Source organism: Acanthochromis polyacanthus, chromosome 19 (genome assembly GCF_021347895.1).
Source record: "Acanthochromis polyacanthus isolate Apoly-LR-REF ecotype Palm Island chromosome 19, KAUST_Apoly_ChrSc, whole genome shotgun sequence".
Lineage (NCBI taxonomy): Eukaryota > Metazoa > Chordata > Actinopteri > Pomacentridae > Acanthochromis > Acanthochromis polyacanthus.
Window position 1 is genome coordinate 13332613 of NC_067131.1, and position 15934 is coordinate 13348546.

Below are 15934 nucleotides of genomic sequence, written 5' to 3' on the forward strand. Positions count from 1 at the left end.
AAATCCAACAAATCTAAAAATTTCCTGTGGAAAACCAAATAGGTGACAGCGAAGAGGAACAGGAAGAAACGTCAGGTAGAACCAGAGAGGGCAGATATCTGCCTCGACTGGCTGGGGTGAGGGTGAAATGGATAAATTATTTAAGTAATATGGTACAGTAGATAATAGTGTCTTAACTTTAATATTTCAATGCATTAAGTAAATTAGCATCGCTCTTATTTCTCTGCTGAAAAACACTTAAATGGGAACCATAAATATACAAATACTTGACTCGAGGAACTTTACGGGTATTTAAGAGACGTTCCACCCACACACTGTCTAAAAGAGGACTGAAAGCATACTTTGCATACAACAAACTTAGAGTCATTTAAAAACAGATTTGACATCTTACAGATTAAAACAATGAATCGCACCTTTTCTCATTCTCAGTACACACAGAGGTTTGCTCCTACAGTCTTACGTTGTCTAGTATGGCCAGTAGCCTGATTGATTTGTGCACAGTTTGGTTGTAAATCTAACTTTACTGAGACACTTTCAAGACTTTATGATGCTCTTTTATACTTCAGCTGCTGTTACACTTTGTACTGAGCAACTCCGCTTGTCCACTGTATGCCGGAAAACATCTGAGAAACTGCTTCAGTCGCCTGACAGCTACAGGCTTAAAAATAAAAATCTGTGGGCTCAGAGTTAGACAGAAGTGAGTTGACCAGACCTCTGTACTGTGTTCCTCATCTCCCAGCATGGCATACGTAGATATAATGTGAAAAGTAATAAGAATGTGTGGAATGAAAAGGATAATATTCCTGGTTATACTGCATGGATTTTTTAAAGAAGCTTTATCATGAGTAAGACAGCGTTTTAGGAGTGGAAAATAGCACTCTGTTTACGTTTCAAGAACATTTTTAGCTTTTTACATGAATGCTATGATGTGAATCTTCAGCAAAAATGCACGATGTCACTTTAGGGTCCTTGTATCTAAATGAATATTTAGATTTTTATCGTCTCTGTCACATCAAATATAGTTGTCTTTTTATTGCATTTGTGCCAAATGTAAACCCTTTTCTATCTTGCATAATGTTTTACAGCATACATAACAGTGTATTCATAATAGTTGAGCAGCCGTGTGTGTTTTTACTGAACATGAAGGGCATAAAAGATAACTGCGTGACTCTGATGTAAACGTATAATGTGTAGTATTTGCTGTACAATCAGAGGGGGAAGTTGCAAACTAAAGACCATCTTAATTTCTCACTTCAACCACGCAGCACCTCCTCTGCTCATCACGGCCAAGTGACGTCTCTGTGGTCGGAGGGGGACAGAGAAAAAAATACAGAAGTCGGTTTTGAAATGAGAACTTATTTCAGACGCAGCAGTTGACCAACAGCAGATATCCGTTCAATGCCGAACAGAAGAGAGCTGCAGGAACTTCGGCTGGTGACTCATTGTCATAAAGGCAACGACAAAGAAGCTCCAACTACATGATTTAGTTTTTTATTCTCAAATGCAGATTCAGTAAAATATCCACAGTAAAATTATTTGTACAAAAATATGTATATATAAAGGAAATATCTAAGAATATAAAACGTAACGATAAAATGTTGGAAGCAGAGCCACACTTGTTGATCAGATTTAATACAGTTGGATGCCCTAAAAAAAACACAAAACTACAGGTTTATATGCACTGTCGAGATAAATATTAGATACATTACATGGGATATGTGAAATAGAGAAGTGTTCTTGCAGGGCGTTTATGCAGAAGATGAAATTTCCTCATTGGGCTCTGGAAGAGAGAAACAAAACATGAGCAAACTTCCTGTTGAGAGGAGGATTGGCTTATTGGCTTTCGTCCTCTGCAACACAGCACAAAACTTTCACTCAACCAACTGAACGTGTTTCATGATGTACACTCTAAAATGTGCAAGCATGTTTTAAAAAAAATGGCAGGTTAGATGTTCTATTCATTGTGCGTCTTACCTGTCCAGGTTCGATAAACAGGAAGTTTGAGTGCAGGGTGTGTGATCTCCACGCAGACTCTCAGACGCGCCCTCTCGTTTTCTCTGGGACTTCTCCTCAGGCTGACCTTGTTGATGTGCAGAGCTCCGGGGTCGTCCTCTACTTCTTTGTCGCTGTCCTCGTCCACTTCCGACAGTGTTTCTTCCTCTCTTTCAGTGTTGTTGTTATCTCCGTCCACTTTTTCGTCGATGTATTCTATTCCTTCTGCGTCAGGGTCTGCGACTGCTGCTTTAGTTTCTGTGAAGGGACACAGTGACAACGTTAAAACAGCACCAATACTCACAAAGTAAAGTTTGCACATGGTTTCTTTACTGTAAATCATTTTAAGTTTGTTCAAATTCGGTACATAAATTCCTCTGCCTCCTAAAAATGCTCATTAGTTCGTTCATTTTATAAGTTTTGGAATTGCAAAGCTGGCAGAGTCACCTATAAGGTTGAAAAAGTAAATTCCAACAAACTTAAGATATGAAATTGAGTCGCCTTGCTTTCATCTGACATTTTCTCAGTTTAAAGAGTTTCTTCTTCTGTTGAAATGAAAATCTTGTAGCTGTTAAAAATATCTTGTATCAGAATACAAAATAAACAGAAGACAGCTTTTAATGTAGTTCTCGGTGATTTAGACAGAGGAAAATGCACTGGGCTGCACAGTGGTGTACAGGTTAGCACTTTCGCCTTGCAGCAAGAAGATCCCGGTTCAAATCCCGGCCTGGGATCTTTCTGCATGGAGTTTGGATGTTCTCCCTGTGCATGCGTGGGTTTTCTCCGGGCACTCCGGCTTCCTCCCACAGTCCAAAAATATGCTGAGGTTAATTGATCACTCTAAATTGCCCGTAGGTGTGAATGTGACTGTGATCGTTTGTCTGTATATGTAGCCCTGTGACAGACTGGCGACCTGTCCAGGGTGCCCCCTGCCTTCGCCTGAGTCAGCTGGGATAGGCTCCAGCACCCCCCATGACCCTAGTGTAGATAAAGCGGTGTATAGAGAATGGATGGATGGATGGAAAATGCACTGGTTTGTTTGTAGCAAGATTGTCTTGGATGGGGTTAAGTGAAGGATCTGGCCTTGATGTTCCCTTTAAATAGGGACAGGTGGAATTGTTGTATGCAGGGAGGCTGTCTTCATGCTTAAAAAAATCTCTAAATCCTTGAAAACTTGATTTTTTTTTTTTATAGTGTGATAGGTTATTAGGCCAGAGGTTATGTTGTTTCCTAAAGTGAAGCAGATATTGAAAATGGTAACAAGTTGGAGAGGAGAAAGTGGCCTGAAATTAGCAGCCAATGGCACATTTATACCTAAAGTCTAAATCCAGAGAGTCAGAATGGCACTATTCTGGAAACAAACACTCATAACTTCATATAAGATGCACAAAAGATGAACATAAAGTTTCCATCATGCCTGTTTTCTTCCAATTGCAAACTAGAAGAGTCTCTGTGGGGAGTTTAATTCCAACAAAGGCAATAGTTTTGAATCTCATTCATTGAATTCCTGGTTTCACGTGAAAAAGAATTTAAGTTACAATATTTTACCATGTATGTTTTCTGTGATACTTGCTTGTTTGTCAGCCGGATTAAGAAAAAAAACTGCTTAGCCGGATTTCATGAAACTTGGTGAAAAGATGGAGCAGAACAAAGATGTTCTGTGTAATATTCTTCTTTTTCAAATATCAGAATGTTCAAAATCTGTTCGAAAGTGAAAAAAAACAACATATTTTAAACATGAAATCATTTTTGTGTGGACAAAAATATAAAACAAACGACAATAAAAAATATTATTCTTAACCAAAATGACAAAAATGGCATTAAAACGCACATATTCTTAAACGAGTCATCTTTGACCAACTTATGGAAGCATGTATGATTCAATCACTCGTCTATCTAAGGGTTAAAAGGTCAAGATTTGAGTGCAATTCTGGTTTTAAATAATGATCGTCCTCTGTGACGCATCTGAAGGCCACAGTGAGCAAGAGAGCAGCGCTAACTGATCTGCTCAAAGGTGGACTGTAGAAGATAGGAGCAGGGTTTCCCCACTTTTAATTGGCAAATATTTGTGTTAAAGTGTTTGATCCATGAGAAAAAATAAACTAGATCTACAATAGGGCTGCGCACTGGATCGGTGGTTAGCACTGTCGCCTTGTAGCTAGAAGATCCCCGGTTTGTGTCCCGGTCTGGGATCTTTCTGCATGGAGCTTGCATGTTCTCCCTGTGCATGTGTGGGCTTCCTCCGGGTTCTCCGGCTTCCTCTCACAGTCCAAAATATGCTGAGGTTAACTGATGATTCTAAATTGTCCGTAGGTGTGAATGTGAGTGTGATTGTTTGTCTCTTTGTGTGATAGACTGGTGACCTGTGCAGGGTCAACTGGAATAAACTCCAGCCCCCCCATCACCCTAATGAGGATTAAGAGGTGTATTGATAATGGATGAATGGATCTACAATTATAAATCAAACTTGCACATCTGATGTTTTTAAGTATATTGTTAGAAGTTAAAGCATTGAATTAAACTAACTTACTTTGAAAAACTGAAGGAGATATTTGAATGATTTAGTCCTTTAAGAGCCGACCCCCAGAATTAGGGTGAAATAAATACACAGCAGATGTGTAAATGTTCAGATTTTAGTTCCTGATATGTTTTTTTACTCTGCAATATGTAATCTAAGATAGATCCTACTGATCATTCATTGTTCTGTTTATCGTGTTTAACTTCTTTTCAAAAGTCAGTGAAAGAAATGCTCTCAGTCTGATTCTAATGGATCCAGATGGTATCTATGGAGGGTCTCCTGGACTCTCTCCAATAAAGATGAATCTATATACAGTTTACATTATTGACACTTACTTATTGCATGTCCATTCTTGTGTCTGCCCGGCTGTTTGCTTGTGGAACTGGGCAGGCCTGTTGACCTCTCCAGAGCACACACACTTTTCAGCTCTCTCAGTCCGTCGTCTCCGATCTCCTCAGTCTCGCTGGACACCAGCGGTGAGAGCGTCGCTCCTCCTGCTGCCCACAGTAGTTTGACCTTCGGGTGACCTCCCTTCAGCAGGAGAGAGAACACGCCGACGCCTTCACTGCTCCAGCAGACCGAGATGGAGGGAGGGATGGAGGGAGCAGCTGATGAAAAGGGACACAGGCAGAAAGTGAACGAATGAAAACGTACAACACAAAATAGCTGACAGTGAAAGTGTCTTTAATGATTCATACCCATGTCACCGTTTCTCCAGTGTCTCTCAATAGGTTCATGCAGTGAACAGTGCTCCACTCTGCAGATAATCCCTCCTCTTCTGTCCTTTATGTCCTGATCTGTTGCCCTCCTCTTCAGAGTGGCTGTCGCCCTGTACAGTCTGGTTAGAGTCTGAATAGGACCCCACATCTCTCCTCCCTCTATCACCTCCTCCTCTCTGTCATCCTGCTCTCCCTCTCTGAGCTTCAGCCAAGTGACTGATATGTTCGGAGGGTAGAAATCTGTGATTTCACATCCCAGAGTTGAAGTCTGATCCGAGGAGCAGGTGGAGCTGACAATGTCGGACACCGTCGGCCTCTTGATGAAGCCTGTTTGGGATAAAACGGAGAATTAATCTTAGACGCTTTAACACTTAAATTTAAAGCATGTTTTATCCCTCAGTCTTACCTCTGGTCTCTCGGATGACCGGCTGCCTCAGGGCGATGTGGTGAACGCTGACCCACACTTTAGCGGCTCCTCGTTCCAGTTCACTTCGGGGAAGCTTACACTGGCTGAAGGCCGAAAAGAATCCCTCAGAGTTTGGACGAGGGGAGGACGAGGCCTGGGAAGCCACAGGGCTGAGCTCACCGCCCTGACAGAACCAGCGGAAGGTGATGACATCTGGATGGAAGTGGGACGCTCGGACTGTCATGCTGATGACATCTGGAGGAGAGAAACCGCAGGGTTGTAGCCTCATCCAGTGAAGGAGGTTTTGAACATGCAATAAAAGACTAATCTGTTGGCTTTACCTGAGTCATTCTGTGTCTCGGCCAGCTGTATTTCTGACACCTCTGGAGGAGCTGAGAGAACAGACAGAACACGCTGTTGCAGACAGCATGAAAATTAAACCAAAAGCAAAGTAAATATGAGAAGAAAACCTTTCCTTACAGAGAATAGTGAACTTCTCCGACACCCTCTCCTCCACGATCTTGTCCTTGCCCATGTACGACACCTGACACTTGAACACGGCGCTCTTGTGGATGGAGATCTGGGGGATGAAGGTGAGCGAGGAGATGAGCTGCTGGATGCCGTTTCCAGATGAGTGCAGCGGCCCCTGAGTGTGCAGCTTGTAGTATCCCAGCTCGCCTCTGGAGGCCAGGAGAGGACCTTTCTCTGAGGCTGGGGAGGTGAGAGTTAGACCGTAGGGGAGATGGATGGTGGTTAGGGGGCTGTAGAGGCAGTTAAAGTTAGCTTTGGAGGTTCCTATGTGTGTAAGGTTGTAAATTGTTAGAAGAAGAGACGACATGGAGTGTTTTAGGAACAGCTGCAATACAAGTGACTGATTTTTTTGTGTGTGAAATCATTCATTTTAAAGTCTAAAGTCATTTTATTCCCAAATTCGTCTGCTTACAAACTTTTATACACCCAGTTAGCCCTTTTATTTCCACTTTAACCCTCGTGTCGTCCTGCGGGTCAAAATTGAGCGATTTTAAAGTTTGAAAATATGGAATAAAAATATATTTTCACAGTGAAACTTCTGATGTCCACATTTTCAATATTTTGGGGAAATCTTTGAACATGTTTTTGGTGGGAAAAAGAAATGTTAAAAATGTTTCTTAAGAACATTCACAAATTTTTTTTGTGAATGTTCTTAAGAAAATATTAGAAGCTTAACTGATATATATGGGATCATTTTAGATATTTTTGGGATTTTTTTGGGAAGATTTTTACTCATTTTTTGAAAATATTTACAAGAATTTTCTTGCTAAATTCGGAGGATTTAAAAAAAACATTTAGGGGAAATATTTAAGGAATTTTTGGAATTTTCTTCCTGAAGGTTTTGCAAATTTTCAGAAATTTGGGGAATTTTTTTTTCTGGATCTTTTTCAGACAAGGAAACGATATTTTTTGGTGCCTGTAAATGCGGACAACAGGAGGATTAAGGGAATAGTTTTTTTTTTTTTAAAGAAAATGCATTTATTTGCTTCCTTGACAAGAGTTTGAGAATGTTGACACCACTTTCCTGCCTGTACAATAATTTTTTTCCACTGTCTGGTACTAATCAAACATATTCTACATGAGTTTTCTTCATTTGATCAATATCTAACTCTTACACTCAGTAAAACTTTGCAAGCTTTGATGAGCACTAGAATAGAAAAGACATGACTTTAAATGTGAGCACAGCAGCAGTTTGAGGATTAAGAGGTGTTTCTTTCTTTTAGTAGGCTATAAGCTCTCCTACCTGTGACTGAGGTGTCAGTGATGGGGGTGTCATTGAGAAACCATGCAGTCTGGACTCGGTCCACCCTCCTGCCCTCGATGCTCACCGACACTCGGCCCTTTTGACCTACAGTCACTCGCGGAGGAAGGATGATACCCGACACATTGAGGGACTTCTGTTTCTCTGAGGAAATGAAATAGTTCATGAGAGGAACAGAGGGTGGAGGTGGAAGAAATGTTACCATAATTCCTGACCAAGTGTATTTTGAACACTGTATGTAAATCTGTGAGTACTGCTCAGTGAATTGAATGTGGTAGATTGATGGAAATGTGATACAACAATGCAGTTAATAGGAGAGCTACTCAAACAAAGGGCAGTTGTTGCATTGTTGGTGCTGAAGGTTTAAGCTTTCCGTTTTACTATGACGACAATGGCTTTGTCATGACACTGTGCATCTTTACACAAATATGCTTTAAGCATCTGTGGATTTCCTGGTGGTGTTCTTTTCCTTCTGTAGGCCACTTAAAAAAATGAAATGAAACAGTTTGAGAAGAAGTGGAGCGGTTCATATCCAGGTTATAAACGGACTTTATTTGAATGTCTTTTAAGCTTATACTGCTTTCACCGCATGATATATTTTACTTACCATCTCTTCTCCTCCAAGAAAAGCCGAAACACAGCAAGAAGACCAGCACTATAGAAATGCACATCATAGCCACAGATGCTTTGGCCGATTTAGTCAGCACCGGAGGCTCATCTAACAGGAAACGGAGCGAGAAAGAGAAATTTAAAGAATCAAGGAAGCAGAGGCAGCAGGAAGAACAAGATGAATCAAATGTAAACAGTAGCGCCTGTTATGTAGTTTGTGCTTGTGAGGCAGCCAGACTTGTTCTTCTTAAGTTTTGCCAAATCATGTTTAGGGACCATATCTTTCCAAAAAAGCCCCTAGGTGAGTAACCTTGGTGTGATCATGTGGGTCGAACAGGGACATTAAAATCCTACCTTGAGGATCCAGTTTGTCCAGGTATGCTGAGCCGAGGACAGGATCCACTGCCCCGGGTTGGTTTACCGAACACTCCACCTTCCCTCCTCGGCCTCTCTGCTCAGGGCTCAGAGTGTAATAATGTCTGGTTCTGTAGGACCCATCTGGGTTCTGCTTGGGAACAGGAGGTTCAGGGAGGGAGGTGCCATTTTGATACCAGGACACAGACACTTCCTCTGGGTAGAAACTCTCCAAGTCACAGTAAAGAGTCAGGGGGGTGTTTTTGGAGCTTGGCGGCACGACAGACAGTCGAACGGAGGACAGATCTGAGGACAGACAACAGACTTCCATCACGCAGTCAAAGGAACTAGACATGCTGTCATAGTTAATCATTTGATGACAGATGTGATCTTTAAATAAACAAGAATGCGATGAGTCACCGAGTTGGTTGCTCAGATGTGACATAATGAATCCTTGTGTCACTCACAGGTGATGTTGAGTTGGAAATCCAGCTCGTGATCGCTGCCACCGTGTGACACCCTGCAGCCAAAGGTCACATTCTGGTCCTCACGCGAAGGATAGAAGGTCAGATTGTCTGCAGCCGTGTAGTATCCATCTGGAGCAAGGTCAGCTTCGACCTGGAGGGGAGGCTGAATCACTTGTCCATCTCTGGTCCAGGAGAAAGAGACCGGAGCAGGGTAGAAACCATGCGCTTGGCACTGAAGCTGGCTCTCTGTTTCTAACACCAACCACTGCTGAGGGACTGAGAGAGTCGGAGAGGCTGAAGAGGGAACAGTGGGGGAAACAGAAGTAAATAAAAAAAGCTAAGTTTAGTTTTGTATAGTGACAGTCAATAGAAACTTTGAGGTAGAAATGTACGCAGAATTCTACTTGTAGGGGGGTTGTAATTATTCATTGTGGATTTACTGATGATCTAGTGCCCTGGTAGTTGAGATAATGATGAGTTGTCATTTTGTCATGATTCACTGCACATGGGTTGGCCACTTTGCAAAAGTGAACCAAATACACACCAAGCAATACTCAGTGAGTATCTGCACAATTTGAGAATGGGTTTTGAAGGCCTAATATAAAGGCCCAAAAAAGGCCACCATTGTTAGTCCAGTGAACAGCATCATGCCGCGTCTATCACATGAACAACGTCTCCGGGCTCTGGGTATGGTGGAGGCCGGTTTGAGCTACAGTGATGTAGCCAGGCGTATGGGCTGTTCCCAACCCACAATCAGAAGCCTGGTCCAAAGCATGCGCCGATGGATTGCTGCCTGCATCGAAGCAAATGGAGGCCATACTCAGTATTGACTGTTGTGACTTTGTGTTTGGCAGGGGCCGTTTTCTTTTGTGAAATTCTTTATTTTGAAATCATTCTTGAAACTTTAGATTTTTGTTTCTGTATGCCAATATGCTAAACAAATGATTCATATGAAGAAAATCCAGTTTCGGGCTTCAAAATAAAAATTATGTTGAAAAATATGGTCTCAAAGCTTTTAATGACTGTCAGTGTATTTTATTCAAGCTCAAATTAAGGTGCTAATCAAAGGACTGAGCGGAGACATACCGAGGATACTGAATGTGACATTACTGGAGTGCAGGAATGAGGAGTTGTAGCCAACCGTGCATTCATAAACCCCCTGCAGGTCCAGGCTGGCTTTGAGGACAGTCAATGAAAAGTCCCCATTGATGAAATCACTGGTGTCCCAGCTGAAACCCTCCTTTATCCGTGTTGCTGCTTTTCCAAACAAGGCGACATCAGAGCCATTATTTCTCCAGCTGACTGCGATTAGAGACTCGTCTATTTTGCCCCCTTTTACAGGGACAGGGAGCGTCACATTGCAGGGCAGGGTCGCATTTGTGTTCGGGCTGGCTTGGACTTCACTTGAAGACACTGTAAGCAGAAAGACAAAATTTAGATGGAGGGAAAGTAAAGAGCTTTTACTGGACAGCTGTCGTCGATGCTCATTACTGCAACACAGGAAGTTCTCCATGAGATGATCTGAGCTTTAGCTGTAGATTTCATTAAAAATGTATCCGTCAAAACAAAATAAGTTCAATAAATGGCTGCAATAAACTCTTTTTTAACCCTCTGAAATCCTCATGTGGTTCAGAAGGCCTGCTGTCTTTCAAAAAAAAAAAAAAAACACCAAAATTACATAATTTATTAACCAGAAAATGTAAAAACAGAAAGAATGATCACATTACAAAATTTTCTGATGGTGTTTGAACGTGTTCTTCCAACAGGAAACAACTCAATTTAAGCTTAAAATCGTGATATTTCTTTAAAATCACAATATATGTATATATATTATACATTTTACAATTTCTAAAAAAAAAGAAATGTTTGTGTTTTGGCTCTGGGCCTCTTCTGTCTGTTATTTTCTGTTTTGTTTCAGCTGTGAGTCCTGTGCTGTCGTTCGCCTCGTCTCTGTGTCCTGCCACGCCTACAACCCCTGGAGCTGAGGCTCTGAGGTCGGATTGGACCATTGGAGGGACTACCGCTCCAATCGGGGCTCCAGTTGCTGTTCAAAGGCTCATTCATGCCAGCATTCGGTGGCAGTTCATACTGGGACAGGTTGAGCTGCTCGCAGGACTTTGTGGACATTTGGGATGTGTGGGGGTGAAAGCTACTTAGAAGTTTGTGACTTGCTAGTTAAAATGATGTCAGAGATCTTTGCTAGTTTTAGTTAGGGTGCTGCTGCCTCTGTATTTTGGGTTTGGACTTTTCTTTGTGCTTGATATCTTTTATTCTTCCTCTTGTTTGGTAGAATCTACTTCCTAAAGAAGGTTGCTTTTTGTTCTATTTATTTCTTTAGTTTCAGCAGCACCCACTTGCTTTAAGCCCCCTCACTATTGTGTGTGTGTGTGTGTCTTTTTTTAAACCTGCTCTTAAACTCTGGAAACTCAGTGTTTGTTCCACTTGCTTTTTTTATGGTTCGGTTACCCTAGACAGCCGGGTCATAACAGTTTGCTTTAACCAGATTCTGTAATAAAACCAAAAAAAAGTATGTGAAATCATTAGTGACTCAGTTGTGATTCAACAAAAAGTTACGGACTTTTCATCTGAATTGCAGAAGTACAGAAATAAATAAAAATGTAGACAGTAAAGTAGAGTCACCCCTCTTCCCCGGTATTATTAAAAGGTGTGGACACTTGGAAAAACACTGGACATGTTGAATTTTTCCTTTTTTTCAAAACAAATAATCACATCAATTCAACTTTTCTGTCTTTCTTTAGCAAAGAGTTATTGCATTATAACTTTGTTACACTACACAGAAGACATTTTTGCGTTCTCTCTGCCTCTAGCCTTGGTCGTACTGTTTCAACAGAGGTACAGGACTTTATGTCGCAATGAAAAATGAGCACACAGTGAAGACTAATGTGACAGGAGCAAAACGACACCCGGGAACTGCTTGAGGTTTCAAGGGTTTAGAAATGTCAAACGAACATGTATTTAGTTATCTGTGCAACAACTGATGACATTTCTTCTTTGAAAAGGAGAAATATCACAATCTTCCTCTTAAAAAGGCCGGTCTTGCTGTACAACTGGCCTGCTTTTGACCCGATCACACATCTGAACAGAGGAACAGACTTTCAGTGGTTTTTTTAATCTACATCAAACAAGGTGTCAACTTCCAAACAGTAATTTCTAATACATGAAATTTACTTTAAAAATGTTTACATTCGGAACATTAAGTAACAGATCGAAACTGCATCGATTTAAGTGAAATGATTATGTTTAGAATTATTTGAGCAAAGTGTACAAACCAAAATGTCATCAGTTTCTACAATTGAGCCACATGAACTTAATATGCTGTGTCAAAGTAAGTCAGGTCTACTTATTAATCTGCCAAGGAGGCGGCACCTCGACGGAGTTATGTGACGACTGGCGTTGGTTTGTCTGTCTGTTAGCAAAATTACTCAACGAACGATCCGGATGAAATTTTCAGGGAAGGTCAGAAATGACACAAGGATTAGAATGATTAGATTTTGGCAGTGATGCGGCTTATAGTCTGGATCCACAGATTTGCTAAAGATTTCTGTATCATTACGAGACAGCAGCATGGCGTCACTGTAACCACGACAACAACTCTCTGCTCATGATCACACGATTGCGATCCTACTACAAATCGACTGCTGCGGATTTATCCATCGGAAACGGCATGAGGAACAATTGATTAAATTGTGGGGTTGTTTCCGAGTCCCATCAATTCCCGCTGCCCTCTACATATTTAGGTCACGCGAATAAGTATTGTAGATAATGTACACATGCATAACACACACCGAGCCTGTCCTCAAACAAAAAACGACCACATAGGTCATCTGTACATGCCAGTATTACGACCCAGTGTTACGTTTTGACTATGCGACCTCTAGCGGTTGAGTAAATATCGACACTCTGGAGTCGCAGGTGAAACGTCATCATGAACAAACTTTTATCTAACACTATCCCTGTCCCTATCTCTAACCCTAACCTTAACCATAACCCTAAAAACGTGTTGGGAAAGTGAGAAAAAAGCCGTTTTGCGACGGAAAAGCCGTTTTGCGAATTAAATCCCGTAATGCGTTCGTTTTCCCCGTAGGGGCGCAAACGTTCATACGACCGCATAGGTCGTATTCCGGTGCACGGTGAAAACGACCGATGCGGTCGTATGAATTGGAGGACTTGTTGCACACACCCGTGCTCAGTGCAAGGTCATTTTGTTTGTGGGTACATCTGTTAAATGGCTACGTTCTATGTTACCCTGATTTCTGCCACAAATTTGTTCAAGATTTCAGCTGCTGGAAATGATACAACTGATCAGCTTTGGTGGAGTACTGCGTTCACTGAGTGCTTTTCTAGTTATTAAATAAGATGCACCAAATCTACCTCACTTTAGCTGCTTAAAAAAATTAATCAACTCAGAAAATGTCATTGTGCATCGAACATCTAGTTTTTTTGTTCCTTATAAAGTTAAGTATACTTGTACACTGCATTGACATTAAGTGTTGAGGTCGAATATCTCATTTTATGTTGTAATTCTTGTGTCCCCTACATTGCATAACTACAGCTTTACTGTGATAATTTATCTTTGAACAACAACCCTGAATGCAAAAGCTGCTTGGAAATCATTAACCGCTACAGGAGGCTCAGTCTTTGTGCCCACTTGGAACCTTTAAAGTGTTCTCAGCCAACTTGGAAATCCATCACAGATTGACATCCACCAAAGTCCAAACACAACATGAGTGAAATAATGATCACAACTAAATTAATGATTTGTACTTCAACATTAATGCTTACTAAATTTTCATATTCTCATGAATTCAGTACAAATTATTAAATGTCACAAGTACAAAAATACAGAAAACTCAGTACAATTAAAATAGCAGTATAAATGCAGTTCAATGGAATGTTTACTTAATAGATCAGGACATTGTTTGCATTTACAGACACTGTTGAGCAGGAGTTACAATATGTCTCTCATGTCTTTGGTTAGCTAATCCAGTAAGTGCTCTTATAACGCCACATGATCAAAGTAAAACCATGGAAGCAAATACCATTTGTCCACTTTGTTTATTTAAACTGACACATACCATAATTCTGAATGAGCAGTGATAAGAAAATTAGAGTCAGGAGGGTTTGAGTTCCATGAAATCCACTCTGCATTCTTTCTTTTCATCCAAAAGAGTAAATCAGTAATCTCAGTGTACGCCAATAAATCAGTGTAAATATAAAGCCTTTCAGACAGCTCTGACCATCCAATCAGCTTAATTAGTAACTAGTACAATAAATACTCCTTGGCAGATATAGCTTGAGTGGAAAACTTTCTTTAGTGTGGAGTAATTACGCTGCACCTCTTGCTAAGTGTGACAAATGGGTCGATAATATCAGGCTGACAGGAGGGAAAAGAATGAAGGTCAGCAAACATGACTAATGCCTCTGACACACTTATTTTTTGACTGCAAAGACATAAATAGTTCAAACCACTTGGCAGCAAACGTCACACTGATTCAAATTCATTATTTAAAACATCACATCAGAGGATTCAATATTGATCACATGTTGTCTAAAAGGACTTTTCACTGCTTGTAACAATGCTAATTATCATCATCTAATTAAGTAGTACACAGACAACAATGTTATCTTGTATTTTAATTGTGAGTTCACCTTTTTCACACCTTTGCACAGAAACTTTAGTCAGAATTCTGCCAATTTTTAGTCCTCAGGGTGCACATTTAACTTTACATTGCAGTACGTGTTGTAAAACTTGTAGAAATTCAATCAAAAAATTTACATTTTCTGGAATAACCAGATAATTCAGAATCTTGCAAATCACAGCACTCCATTCCATAGATGCAAAAATTGTAAAAGTCCAACTGAGCAGGCCCAGTTATTGATTTATAGCATCGATCATTAATATGACTCGAGATGAAGCTACATCAATATAAACAGTAAAATGTGTAAAAGTGTAAACTGCGCCCAGTTCTGACATACACACTGCTGTTTACCACAAAACACAGCAAAACAAAGTTAAATGAACATGTAATAGCACAATCAGCATGTACCAGAAGTACTTTTACTCAGCTGTCACCCAGTAAACCATTATAAGAACCACAGAAACTAATGGCTTAGTTTAGGACTTAACTGTCAAGTACTCAAGCCTTCTAATGCAGAAGGCATCTGAAATATTTCACTGTCAACATTTCTAACTTCACCTGAGAAGCTCAAACTTAGCTGAGAGGTAAAGAAACCTGAACGTTTCCTCTGCAAGTGTAGCAACACAACACTCACCATGCTTTACGAGCGTCAGCAGGACGACATGGACGAGGACTTTACACTGCATGGCCAGGTTCGTTCAACGCCGACTTCTTATCATCAGGTCCTATTGCCGTCTTTTATAGAGCCATGGGGTGGCAGTGGGCGGGTTTGGCCCTGCCAGTTGGGAAATAAGAAATATGGTTCCTGGGCCTCACAGAAGTGAATGGAGGCCCTTGATATGTGCACGTCCTCCGAAATAATCAAGCCCAGAGGAGCAACAGAGCGAGAAAGGGAGAAAGAACAAGAAGGGAGATGTGCAGTGACGAACAAGTGGGGAGACTGGTCACTTAAGATTCAGACGGGCCTCTGGCCAAGGTTTTGGGGCTACTTTACATTGGTGCAGTGTTGCCATGAACAAACGGAGAGAGTAATCCCACTGAGCTTATGTGGGCAAACACTCAGGCGAGACCACAACTCCTTTCTATCTGGGGAAAAGTTAGCGTGGTGTTACATTTTGGAGAAAAAGGAGGCTCTTTTTTCCCCTTCGTCTGTCTCTCCAGTCAGCTGCTGCTATGATCGGTCCCTCTGATAGTTAATGTTTAGCCACAACAAGCGCTTGATGTCTGAAGGAAAAGGTGTCATCTGTTTCATCCCCCATCTGAATATTCATTAACTTGATTAGCTGTTTAGATTGTTTGACTTTGCACTTTAATTGGCCTTTAAACACACCAGTCTGGGTCAAGTTTTTATTTGGAGATCACACAGTGGATCTGTGTCACTCCATTCCCTCTCTGCTTTATTTTGCTTTTGCTGGAA

At 41.0% G+C, this 15934-nt stretch overlaps 1 protein-coding gene across 2 annotated transcripts; it reads right to left on the reverse strand.

Moving 5' to 3' along the window:
* Positions 1-1475: 1475 nt before the first annotated feature.
* Positions 1476-15403, reverse strand: si:ch211-180a12.2 (uncharacterized). Of its 2 annotated transcripts, none has more exons than XM_051939994.1 (13): positions 15152-15403; positions 9944-10270; positions 8858-9151; positions 8391-8696; positions 8035-8145; positions 7410-7571; positions 6116-6346; positions 5977-6027; positions 5636-5890; positions 5209-5556; positions 4846-5118; positions 1975-2250; positions 1476-1780 (listed from the first exon to the last, which is right to left on the reverse strand). In XM_051939994.1, exons 1-13 carry the CDS (start codon positions 15201-15203, stop codon positions 1749-1751), a joined length of 2718 nt encoding a protein of 905 aa, XP_051795954.1. In that variant the 5' UTR covers positions 15204-15403; the 3' UTR covers positions 1476-1748. The 2 variants fall into 2 exon arrangements, with proteins under 2 accessions (XP_051795954.1, XP_051795953.1); XM_051939993.1 differs by having other exon boundaries at positions 6116-6430.
* Positions 15404-15934: the final 531 nt, after the last annotated feature.